The 11617-nt window shown below is 50.0% G+C and overlaps 1 protein-coding gene across 1 annotated transcript; it reads right to left on the bottom strand.

Moving 5' to 3' along the window:
• Positions 1-795: 795 nt before the first annotated feature.
• ZADH2 (zinc binding alcohol dehydrogenase domain containing 2) lies at positions 796-10826 on the bottom strand. Its single transcript, XM_045527514.1, has 2 exons — positions 10146-10826; positions 796-3700 (listed from the first exon to the last, which is right to left on the bottom strand). Exons 1-2 carry the CDS (start codon positions 10352-10354, stop codon positions 2776-2778), a joined length of 1134 nt encoding a protein of 377 aa, XP_045383470.1. The 5' UTR covers positions 10355-10826; the 3' UTR covers positions 796-2775.
• Between the last annotated feature and the right edge of the window lie 791 nt (positions 10827-11617).

Consider the following 11617-nt stretch of genomic DNA (forward strand, 5'->3'; position numbering starts at 1 on the left):
AAGTTATAACTAAAGGGTAAGGGACCAGTGGGGCTCCTTGGTTTCCCAAGAGGCAAGCTCCTTCCACCCTGCCCGGCCAGTGACCTTACGCCCGATGTGCAGAGAAGGCCACACTGAGAACTGAGAAATAATTTATCCACTGTGATTGTTCCACCCTGGCCCCTTTTCTAAAACAAAGACTGACAATTGCCCTGAATTATGGATGTACTTTTCGTGATATGTAATACAGTTCCGAAGAAAGGTGTTGAGCCCATTGCACAAGTTCACCTCCCATTAGAGGCTCGTCAGGAACAATAATCCCAGAAGATGAAACTGATGCTGAACTATGACCCTCAATTTACAAATCATTTTTCAAAAGAATAAAAAAAAAGTTTAAACATATTTTTGGCATTATCTGAATGGGCGGAATCTTTCATGCTTGTTTTCTAAGAATAAATGAAAACAGCATGCACTGTACTTTCTTAGTTTGGGGAAAGAGAGAACATGAGGTTTTCAGATTATATTTTATTTTAAACCTGGGTGTTTGAATTTTATTTTTACATAGCTGAATTTAGTATATTCCCTGAAAACATAATAAATTTCTATTCTGTAGCTTAAGGGATCCATCAGTTAAAATGTTGGTCTTTCATCTTTATTACCCTCCCATTAAAATGAAAGAAACCGGGACTCACTTCAGTTTAGAAGCAGCAATTTAGTTGGTAATGTCCTTACTCCTCAAGTCTTTACAAAGGGAGAAAGTACATTATTGCTCAGATTTCACACATCTATCTGCATAAGAAGCAACTAAGCCTTTCAGACATATACTATGTTAAATTTAATAATATTCTTTGATTAGATTATTTTATTACGACATTTTTCCATTACCAGTCATTTCCTGTGCACAGTCACATTCATAAAACCTGTTTCTCCCCTTTTGTTTGTTTGTGTGTCTAAAAGCCAGGCAAAGTCTCTTTCCGTTTTGCTACAGCTGTTAGGTCTGAAAGGGACAGATTAATAACTAAGCACCACACTGGACGAGCTTTCCTTGTCCCCTGCACCAGTAACCCTTTGCCATAATGAGGACACAAAGAGCCTCACATCAGGCTGCTACCCTTCTTCATAACTCAAACGCGTCACAGTGGCAATAGCCTCTAGTGCTATTTGTCTTTAGTGCAGTTGTGACACTTCGGCATGATCCATAATTTGGCAGCTATTTACCGTGACATTTCCCTTCAGTGCAGCCATAACATTCAGTGAAGCCATTATTTGGTTCCATTTACCATATAAATTGTATTGTTGTGCATGCATGCTAGCAGCTACATTAGGTACCCGAAAATGAGTAAATCTTGTAAAATAGATACTAACAGCTATTCGGCAGCAGGATTTCCTTGTTCCTCACATGGAAGGAAAGAAAAATTAAATATGGTCCCCAACTTTTCCTGGAGCCTCTTTAATTGCGTTCATATTTACTGAGCATGTTACACACACTGAAGCCCAAGACTGTGAAAAATAATCGGGTGGGCTTCACCTTCAATTAGAAGGGCACCGTGGGATTTCAACGTGACGAGGGGACGCGGCAGTCCTCGGGGCACGAAGCTTAAGAGGCAGGCAGATCAGCTACGGGCACGATTCAGAGAAGGCGCAGGTCTCTCGACTTTTCACGTGTGGTCGGTAGATGCGTGTGTCGCATCAGGCGATGGTGACAATCAGCATGTCATTCCACCAGAACATTTGGAGAAGTGAAATGGGAACACGGTTCTGGGTTTCCACAATCAGAGATAACCCACACCTCCCACGTCTGCAAGCCTCTGAGGAGAAGCAGCTGTATTATTATTTTAGATCACTTAGGTCCCCATTGTGCACAGTGCTATCTGATACAACCTCCGTCAGGCACACGGAGCACACTGTTATTAATCCCCCGCCGAGAGCCTGGAGAGCGCTTTCCCTTCTGTGGTCCACGTTGTGCTACACGAACCCTCACTGTGAGTGCAGCACCCGCTCTTCCCTTTCCTGTACATGTTGATTTTACAGTCCCCCTAATCTCCGTAGTCTCCCTCTCCAAAACCTACTTTCTGCCTATGTAAGTTTTTAGTACAGATTTGCTTCTTAAAAGGGAAGATAAATTTTCCATTCAGGTGTCTCAACAGGATGATCATAGATAAAAGCCATTAAGTAATAGGTGCTTCTTGAAAATACATCTGTGTTCACCTAACCACTTTTCTAATAACTTAACAAAGTCAAATTTGGGGGAGAATTCCTTCACATTTCTATTTAGATAGTTGCTTAGTGATTTGTAGAGAAAAGGGGGCCATTTCCTGAGGATATGGGCTCTGACAACACGTGGCCAGCGGACTTTGCTACATCGCTCACTTAGGAAGTGGTTTATTAGCATAAGACCAAATTCTCCCAAAGCAAAGAATTTGTGAACTATTTTCAAGACTGATTTTAAAATCTCATCAAGCTGAAGACATACTGATTTCATCAGATCTTGCATCAGGAATTAATTTACTTCCCTGGAACAATGAAATCTGGAATGAGACTGTCTGTGACCAAAGAATTAAATGTAAACATTTTACCTCCTAGCCATGGAGGGAAGTTTTATTAGCACATTTTTTTTTTCCAAGGGAGGAGCAAAAAGAGAGAAAAACAGAGAGGGAGAAACCTATTCATTAACATTTTACTTTTGTTTTAAGAAATATTATATCCATTACCAACAAAAAATAAATTGATCTGAGTAATTCTGAGGCATAAAGTACCCATTTTCTTTCTCCTTTGATTTATGTCATTGTTCTGTTTTTACAGCTTACTGTTGACAGAGTGAGGTAATTCAACTACAATTTTTCCAGTGTTTTTTCCCATGTACATGTAATCCACAGCACGGAATACCGACTCCAGGCCAGTAAACCTGCCTTCTGGAGACAGATCTCCAAGGTCCACTGCACAGACCAGGTCTCTACTCTCCCACATCTTGAGCAAGTGGTCCATGGCTGCCTGGTACTTAGAAAAGTAATGGTTCAGGAGGAAGCCCTGGACGCTGGCAGATTTCTTCAGCAGCTTGGCTGGCAACGTTCCCGCTTTCACAGGCGAAAGGCCAGTTGGAGTTTGGTAGCCAGAGATAAACCCAATGACTACCAGGCGCCCTTTGGTAGCCAAGGCATCTACAGCCAAGTCAAACATGGCTCCCCCCACAGACTCATAGACCACATCGACACCTTCGGGGTACTCCCGCTTAAGGACAGCACCCACGGGCTCAGTTTTATAGTTGATGGGACGATCGCAGCCAATAGATTTCAGAAAAGCAGACTTTTCATCAGAAGAACAGGTTCCAATTACATGGCACTTGGCCTTCTTTGAAAGCTGCACGGCAAACTGGCCTGTTCCCCCAGCTGCTGCTGTCACCAAAACTTTTTTCCCTTCCGACAGTTCTCCAAGCTCTTTCAGGCTGATGTATGCGGTGGTGCCACTTACCAACAGGGTGAGATACTCGGGTTTCACCGAGGGCAAGGGGGTTGCAATGTTGGCAGGCACAACTGTGTACTCAGCAAAAGAACCAGGTGCCACGTATGCCACAGCTTGGCCAACTGTGTATCTGGCACTGGCAGAGAGGCCCAGGGCTACCACCTCCCCGACACCTTCGAAACCTATGTCAAAGGGGACCTTAACTGAAGGGTCATAGCGGCCCGCTGAATAGTTGATGTCAGATGCGTTAACACCAACAAATCTAGAAGAAAACAAACAAACATATTATAATTTTGTTGTTGTTGTTAAGGCCTTTATACCCTGCTTAGAAAAATCCCTCTAGTTCTGGTGACCGTGGAGGGGTTGCTAAGCTATACAATCTGATAGAATTCGAGAAAATCAGTCCTGCTGGTTAGATGAGAAAAAGAAACTAAACAAGTATGAGTTCAACAGTGATTTGCACGCAGTTTTAGCATATTTATTCTTTCGTCAGTTTGGGAATAATTTCTTATCACTTTAGACAGCAAGTTATTTATTTCACATGCCATTTATTTCTGTCTGTCCTCTTTCTTTCAAAAGGAGAAATAAGCACATATACACAAAATGGTCAGGGAGCCCTCATTATGTGCAAACTTCACTGGAGCTATGAGTTGGGAATTAATTGGCCTCTTAACAAAGATGTTAAGAACAACACTGGGATAAAATATATTCAAAGAGGTAGACTTGTATTGATTCTGGCAACAATTTAACACTTAAGATAATAATAGTAATGACAATGATATTATTAAAGATTGATGTAATGTGCAAGGTCAGTGGTTGCTACATGTTACTGCAGGGGTTGTTTGAAACATTGTTAAAGTGGCCACAGCAAATTTTCTTTCTGATGTAACTGTGTCCAGTATGAAAATATGCATTTTGATTAATTGAACAAAAATTGGGTAGAGCGATTTTTATGGAACATCAACATTTTACAATCCTTTTCAGATGAAAAGGAAAGCAAACCGTCACTGTATTTTTCCTCAACAAGAAGCAGAGACACAACTTGATTAATACCAGATGATTATTTTCATTTTGGTATCCAGAGTCAATTTAATTGCGAAGGCCAGTATTTTTCTCAGCTTTTCTTCATCTCAGTATACCTCATAACAAAAATATCCTGATAACACAGGGAAAAAAGCCATCTACTAGGATTGTCAGGAGGTGGCTTAGGCACATAACAGAGGACCCTAAAAATATCATTTCCACTTGTAATGAAATGAAAAGGTGGAGGTGTCTGGTGGCAGGAAGAAAGCTGTTAAATAGATCATTTTAAAAGAATTCACTCTTAATTCAACTTAATAAGCCAAAACTGCCCTGTATGAGCATACGTGTTCACTATAACATGAATATCTTGCCCTTATAAATGCTCCCTCACGATTATTCCCTGTGTATCTGCAGTAAAGTCTCTACATGTTGTAGAAGTAAGAAAGTGGGAAACAATTTCTTTCTGTTGTCCAGCTGCATTCAGAAGTCAGCTCACCACACAGCCTCGGTGACAGGCTACAGAGCGCCATACCCATAAACGATGCACAATAATGAGAAGAGGGAAAAATGATTTTTGCTGGTTTCTCATTTGGCATTTAATACCAAGATGCTACATTCTATTTTTAGAGAACGGAGGCCTGCCATCTTTCCTTTAAATTTACATAATTCTCCAGGCCTGGTGTTTTCAAAAAGGGCCGGCTTCCTGGGAGCTCGCTTCTGGACTTAAGGCAGCAGCCCAGGGCAGCGCCCAGCTGGAGCAGTCTCGGAGCTCCTGCCTCAGGCTGCAAAGCAAACTCCAGGAAAGGGCCCCGGGGGTGGGAAGCACCGGGTGGAAGCGGCGGGATGGTAAATTCAAGGCGGGGGGTGGGGTGGGCAGGAGCCCGATCCACCACCAGTTTTGTTTTCCGAGCTACTTCGCCCACGATTAACCCTTCCCGTGCCCCTTGCCCCTCCCGGCCTGTCCCTCCTGGCGTCTCAGCTGGTGTGGCCGCTCCTCTGCAGGGAGTTCCCGCCTTAGGCTCCGATGGACGCCCCGATGGCGACCAGCTCCTAGGCGTCCTGTACACCTCGACCCGGCGCCTCTGGGGGGCTCTGCAGGAGGAAAACGCAACTCCCCCTCTCCCCGCCCCAGCTGTGGTTTGCCACCTCCCGAGAAGAGCTGGAGGGTAGCACGGGGAGAGCGCACACGCGCTGGATGGGGTTACAAAGGCCAAGTTTGGGAGGGGGGAGTGGGGCTCTCCAGGGAGCTGGGGTGGCTGCAGCCGGCCAGCGGCAGCTCAGGTTTGCCGGGGGGCTTTGCCTGAAAAGCCACTCCAAACACTCTGGTTGTTAGCACCGTCAGGGCTGGAGCCCTGGCAGGGCACGCGCGCCCCGTCCAGCTCGCCGTCTCCCCTGCGGCGGCTTCGGTGTGCCCGGGCCAGCCTATAGGGAGCCAGAAGTAGGTGCTTCTGGGCCCGACTTCCTCGGGAGTGCGCGGCCACCGCTGTCGGCTCGGCCCGCGCCGTCCTGCGGCCTCCCCACTGCCGCCACGGAGAGGGGCGATCAACGACCACAACTCCCGGAGCCGGCTAGGGCCGCGCCGGCCGGGCGCCCGGGTGGAGCGGCCGCTGCCCGGGCCTGCGACCATGACCTCGGCCTCCCCAGCCGGCGGGGGACCCAGCGGGCGCGCCCGGTCAACACCCTTAGCCCCTGCGCCGGCCGCGGAGCTCGGTCCCCGGGCGGACAAGTTCCGAGCGCCGACACACGGCGCGCCAGAACGCAGCGGCGCCAGAGAGGGCCAGCCGGCTGCCTGACGGTGACCTTGGCCTCGCAGGCTCCCCTATTTCTCACCCTCCGTCTCCCCCCCAGCCTCCCCCACCTCCTGTAGTTTTCTAAATCGCCTGCGTCGTCGGTGAAGGAGGCTCGGGCTGGTGGCAACAGCCCTCGGCTGCTCGGCTCCGCGCCCGCGCCCTCTCCCTGGTCTCCCAGCCCCCTGGTGCCAGGACCTTCTCTTCCCCCTGTACTCCTATTTTAACACTGCTTCCCCTCAGCGCCTGGTGGGTACCTGTCACAGCCCAGGATGAGCCTCCGTCCTTACCTGGGCTTTGAGAAGAAGCTGCACGAGGGTCGGGAGCCCGCACCTCCCGCTCCACCAGAAACAAGTTCAAGTGCAGCAGGCGCAAAGGGAAGGGGGCCAGGGTTGGGGAAACCGGGACGGGAAGGGATACTGAGCCACGCGAGGACCAGACAGACAGGCTAGGAAGGATGCACGCATTTGGAGACCCTCCCTGTACCCCCTTTAATAGAAAATGTGTGCATAAGTGCAAGATTCTAGCAATCCGACGGCAGGATCCACTTTAAAAGACTAAAATCCAGGAACCCCGGGAAAAAGAATGGGACAGGTGCAGACGTTCTCTAAACATATACCCTTCTGGAGTGACTCGGTTTATTTATAATAAAAAGTGATAACCCCTTTGGTCATGTTTGTGAAACAGGGCGATCCTGCAGAGGGGAGGGAAACGCTTTTCTCCGCACAAAAACCAAACGCTGAAGACTCAAGTCCGGAGTAAAAGCCTTACAATGCTGAGAGACAAAACAAAGTCGTCCAAACCAGACATTCCTTAAAAAAGAAAAAAAGAAAAAAAGAGGAAAGAAAAAGAAAAGAGAAAAGAAAAGAAAGGGAAAAGAAATCTCGGCTGGAGAGTCAGCAGAAATATTGTTCCCCTCCCATGAGCAACAAACCGTTTATCAAAAACGCCTTCCCCATCCCCCACCTTCTCCTCGCCATTCCTACAAACTCTTTGCTCCATTATCTTACACTTGAGCAGAAAATCGTTAGAAATATTTGGAAACGAAATAATCTGTCACCTTCTTACGAAAATAGCTAAAAATAGTGCATAAACTGACTTGATTTAACCTGGGGGTGTCTCTCTCCCTTTCTTCCCCCACCCCCAGGGCTGAGCATAGCGGGAAAGATGTGAACTTGTCCTCGGATCCACAAAACAGCAAGGTGAGAACTGGATAAAGGACTATCAATTATACATTCTTCAGTGATTTTATATTTCCCTTCTCATACCTTTTCTAAACGGTAAACTTTATTATCCTAAATCATGTCTAGCTTACAAGCACTTCCCTCCCTGTGAATGAAGAATTTGTATTTTCTGTTAAGATGGAATGAAATATGCAAGTGGTTCACTGAAAGAAAAAGTCAGATGAGCACAATTAAAACCACCAAACACCTTTTCAAACAAGTGAATTTAGGCTCAATCCTTTCATTCTAGAGTAGATTTTATTATGATAAAAATGAGAAGTGCTTGAGTAAAAATTTGATGCAATTAACACTGCTCAGGGGAGATTTAGTCTAGGATTAAAATGAACTAACCTTCAGTGAATTATTACACCTCTATTTTTAAAAAAATTCGGTAAAATACCACTTCCACTGACAATGTTTGCAAGAATAAAGGATCTTTCTACAATTTGGTGATAGGAGTAGATTTTCTGGGGGGGGGAGGGCAAGATTCTGCCCCCTCCCAACTAGAAGAAAACTGGCCCCATTCTTTTCTGTTACAGAGTCAAGGTAGAAGTTAGAGCTCAAGTTGCTCATACAGATATACCATTTATATTAAAGGCATTCTTGACATACGTGGAGGGACAAAGGAGGCATGGATTTTAAGGCAACCCAACTGAGGAGCTGCAGAGAGCTGCAGACGGGGTTGCTGGTGCTCCCTTGCTCTGACCCCTGAATTCAGGGATCCACGTTGTTCTCACCTTGGGATCAACCCCGGTGACTCTGTGCAGGTGGCACTAGGGCACACCAGCCCTGCGGCCACTGCTGGGGGAGAGCAGCCCTTGGGGGAAGGGGAAAGGGAGGGGTCCCAAGGGGCAGGGAGAGGAATCCGAGGAGGGAAAGAACCCCAGGAGTTGGTTAACACCTGCAGGTAGACAGGCCCAGGAGACGGCTCAGCCCAGCGGGAGCAGTCTCCACTGAGGGCGGGGGCGGGTGGTCCCTCTGGGCTGTTGTTTGCAGTGCTCTAACTTCACACCTTCCTGGCTGTCCCCTCTGTTGCCCCCTCCCCCTTTCACACCCAGTTTCTAAAAGGAATTTTATTAACGTAGTTGTGTGTGTGTGTTTATATTAGTGTTCACAGTCAATAGTATACTTTATCACCAAGGTAAAAGAAAAGAAAAAAAAAAGCCCCAGTAGAACTTTTTGCCCGTTGAAGTTTGTTTGGAAAGCTTTTCAGTCTGGTCTCATCTCAACTTCTAGGGAGTCACTGGTGCATTTTCTCTGTGAACACACACTCGAGCCCCTCTTTCTAACTTGGCAAGGCTTACGCTTACTCTCCACAGCACTAGTATTTCATCACATAATGAAGCAACCCTCCGCACCACGGGTCCATGCACATGCAACATTTTCAAGGATACACACACACTACTCTTTAAGGCAGCCCCTACAGCCCCCCCAACTCAATCCCACCCATGGTTCACTCAATCACTGCTCCCAACAAGTTTCCGAAAGTTTATATCCTGATCAGCATTCTTCAATTCTACAGTCCTGTTTGGAAGGCTGACATGAACCTCTAAAATGGACCCGATTAAATGCTGCACCAAACTACTTAGGAAGGGTAGGTACCTTTTGTCCTGTCCTTCAGTGCCTGCAGGGGACTTACTGTACTTTCTAGCGCGCAATTTACAACTTAGTTGCAGTCAGAACTTAACGCCTCCCTTCGATAATATGATAATATTATTCAACCTGAAATATGCAGCACTGTCACCGTTCCGGTGGGATTGGCAGGCCAAAGGGCAAAGAGGAGCACGTCGCCTGCCAAGTCGGGCAGCCCCGGGACCCACGGAGCAGAGCCTCAAGCGGGCAAGGCTCCGGCACAGAATGAGGTCCTTTCCTTCCTGTTGCTTCGCCAGTTACTAAAGATTAGTGAGGTGGAAACACATTAAGGTGGGGAGCGTGGGGGTGGAAGAGAGGGAAGGTCGGGTAACCACGCGCGTGTCACCGAAATGCCTGCAAAACCTGCAGGCAAAGGCAGCCATGCCCCCACCCCAGCCCTGGCCCAGCTGCCCGGGGCACGCGCCACGAGCCTGTCGTTACACTCAGGGGACAGACAACAGTCACACGGCACTGACAACAGGCAGACAGCACCGGCGAGGTGCACACCAACACACCCAACGACAGTCTCCGCCATTTCGAGGCGGCTGCCAACCTGGAGGGGACAGGAAAAGCCAGCCGGGTCCCCAGCCTCCTTCCTCCAAAGCACGTTTACCTAAACGTCGCAGCTTGTGTCCAGGCTGTTCCTGCTCCACCCTAAAGATTATGTCAACGCAGGAACCGTGGGTGCGCGCGGGTGGGCCGGCGGGGAGCCTCCCCTTCTGGGTCCCGTCGGTTTTATTTCGGGAGCGGGAGGGGGAGGAGGGAGGGCTGGAGGAGGGGAGGGGAATCCCAAATTAAAATAACCCTCAGTTATGAGGACGTTCGGTGGCATCGGATATTCACAGTAGCAAGTCACATTACATTCGCCTTCGCCAGATGGCGGCGGGTTCAACTTCCCGGGATCTCGCAAAGTCAGGCTGTGCGCCTGAGCGCGCGCCGGAGTGTGGCACGCGGGGGGCCGGGACAGCCGGAGCGGCGCTGTGCCGGCCGGGGACCGGGACTAGGGGCCGGGGGCCGGGGCGAGGGGGCGCGCCGGGCTCACCGGTTCCGGACGAGGAGGTCTCGGTCCCCGGGGAGTGGCACCGGGCAGTCCCGGCGCAGGGTGACGGCCTCGCGGAAGTTGGGGCTCAGCTGGGTCACCACCAGCTTCTGCATGGCTTGGGGAATGGCGGAGCCGTGGAAGTCCAGGAAGTGGCGAGCGTACGACATGTCCACGATGGCCCGGGCCCCAGCCGGCGCCAGCCGCAGCATGGCCCGCGCCTCCGCCCGCTCTCTGCGCCGCTGCTGGCCGGGGTCGCGCCCAGCCCGGGCGGCTCGGATCGGCGCGGGCGGGCGGAGCGGGCGGGTCCGCCCCTCCTCCGGCCGGCGCCCTCCCCTCGGCTCCCCCCGCTCCGCCCGGCTCCCGCTCCCCCGCCCCCAGCCCCGCCGCGCGCCGCGCCCGGCGTCGGCACAGCCCTAGCGAAACCCGGGCGCGCCACCCGGGTGTCCGAGCCGGGGACCACGGCCGTCCCGGCCGCTGCTCCTTTAATCTTTTTGTTTTGGTTTGAATCTGCTCGGCGCAGACTGGCCAAGGATCCTCTCCGCCCTCCCCCTTCCTCCTGGCGCGGGAGAGGCACCGGATATCCCCACCCGCCCCAGGCTCAGGCTCCAAACACCGGATTTGACTTCTCTAAAGGGGGGGCGGGTAGCGAGGGGACTGGCGCGTCGGGCGATCGTCCGCGGCCCGGAGCCGGCTGCAGCCCGGGGCGTCCCCGGAGCGGCGCGGCGCCCCGCGGCCGGCGCAGGCGCCTCCCCTTCCCGTGCGAAGCGTTCACTTCCTTGCAAGGTGGTACGAATCAACCCCGAGCGCGGCCGGGGCGGCGGGGCACGGCCGGGGGCCCCGGGCCGGGCGGGGAGCCCCCACTGCCTGTGCACGCCACGAGAACCGACCGCGGGCAGGGGGGCGCCCAGGGCACCCTGCGACCCAGGCTCGCGGCTTCCCGTCCCCTGAACAGCTTGCCCGTGCCTTCTCCCCTCGGTCTGTCCCATGCAAGTTGCACGAACTAAGCCATTTTATTTATTTTGGCCTAGATTTCGCGTTTTTCCGTGAATGTTTTAAGTAGCTGTACAAGTCTGTTACAGGTATCCCACTGGGAGAGAACACACATAGTGAAAACTAGAAAGCGAAATTCCCAGAGCACATAAACATTTTAAAGTTCTAGGTGGGGATGCCCAGGGACTTAAATGAATTGGAGACGTTGCACTGATGTATGAAGATCTCATTTTCTAACCCAGCTAGAAAGATCTGCAGTTCCATCGTGTCAGTTTTCTGCCTAATTGTGTGTATTGACCAAATAATCAATTCACTTTTCATAGTGGGGCCAAATTAAATATTTCCACGCTTTTCTGTGATAAACTAACTCCGTCTTTAAATTTTCATCTAAAATATACGTCATAATTTTAAAAATCTCTTGTTTTCCACTTACCCACGAATTACCAAAATATAAAAGCTACACAGGGATCCTCCCCAAGCAA

Source organism: Lemur catta, chromosome 16, assembly GCF_020740605.2.
Source record: "Lemur catta isolate mLemCat1 chromosome 16, mLemCat1.pri, whole genome shotgun sequence".
Lineage (NCBI taxonomy): Eukaryota > Metazoa > Chordata > Mammalia > Primates > Lemuridae > Lemur > Lemur catta.

Bases quoted from the DNA above. Each gene is read 5' to 3' on its own strand.
- ZADH2 (XM_045527514.1), bottom strand. From the start codon at position 10,354: ATGCTGCGGCTGGCGCCGGCTGGGGCCCGGGCCATCGTGGACATGTCG. The intron at 3,701-10,145 runs GTGAGCCCGGCG...GTTTTCTTCTAG, and splicing joins GACCTCCTCGTCCGGAACCG to ATTTGTTGGTGTTAACGCAT.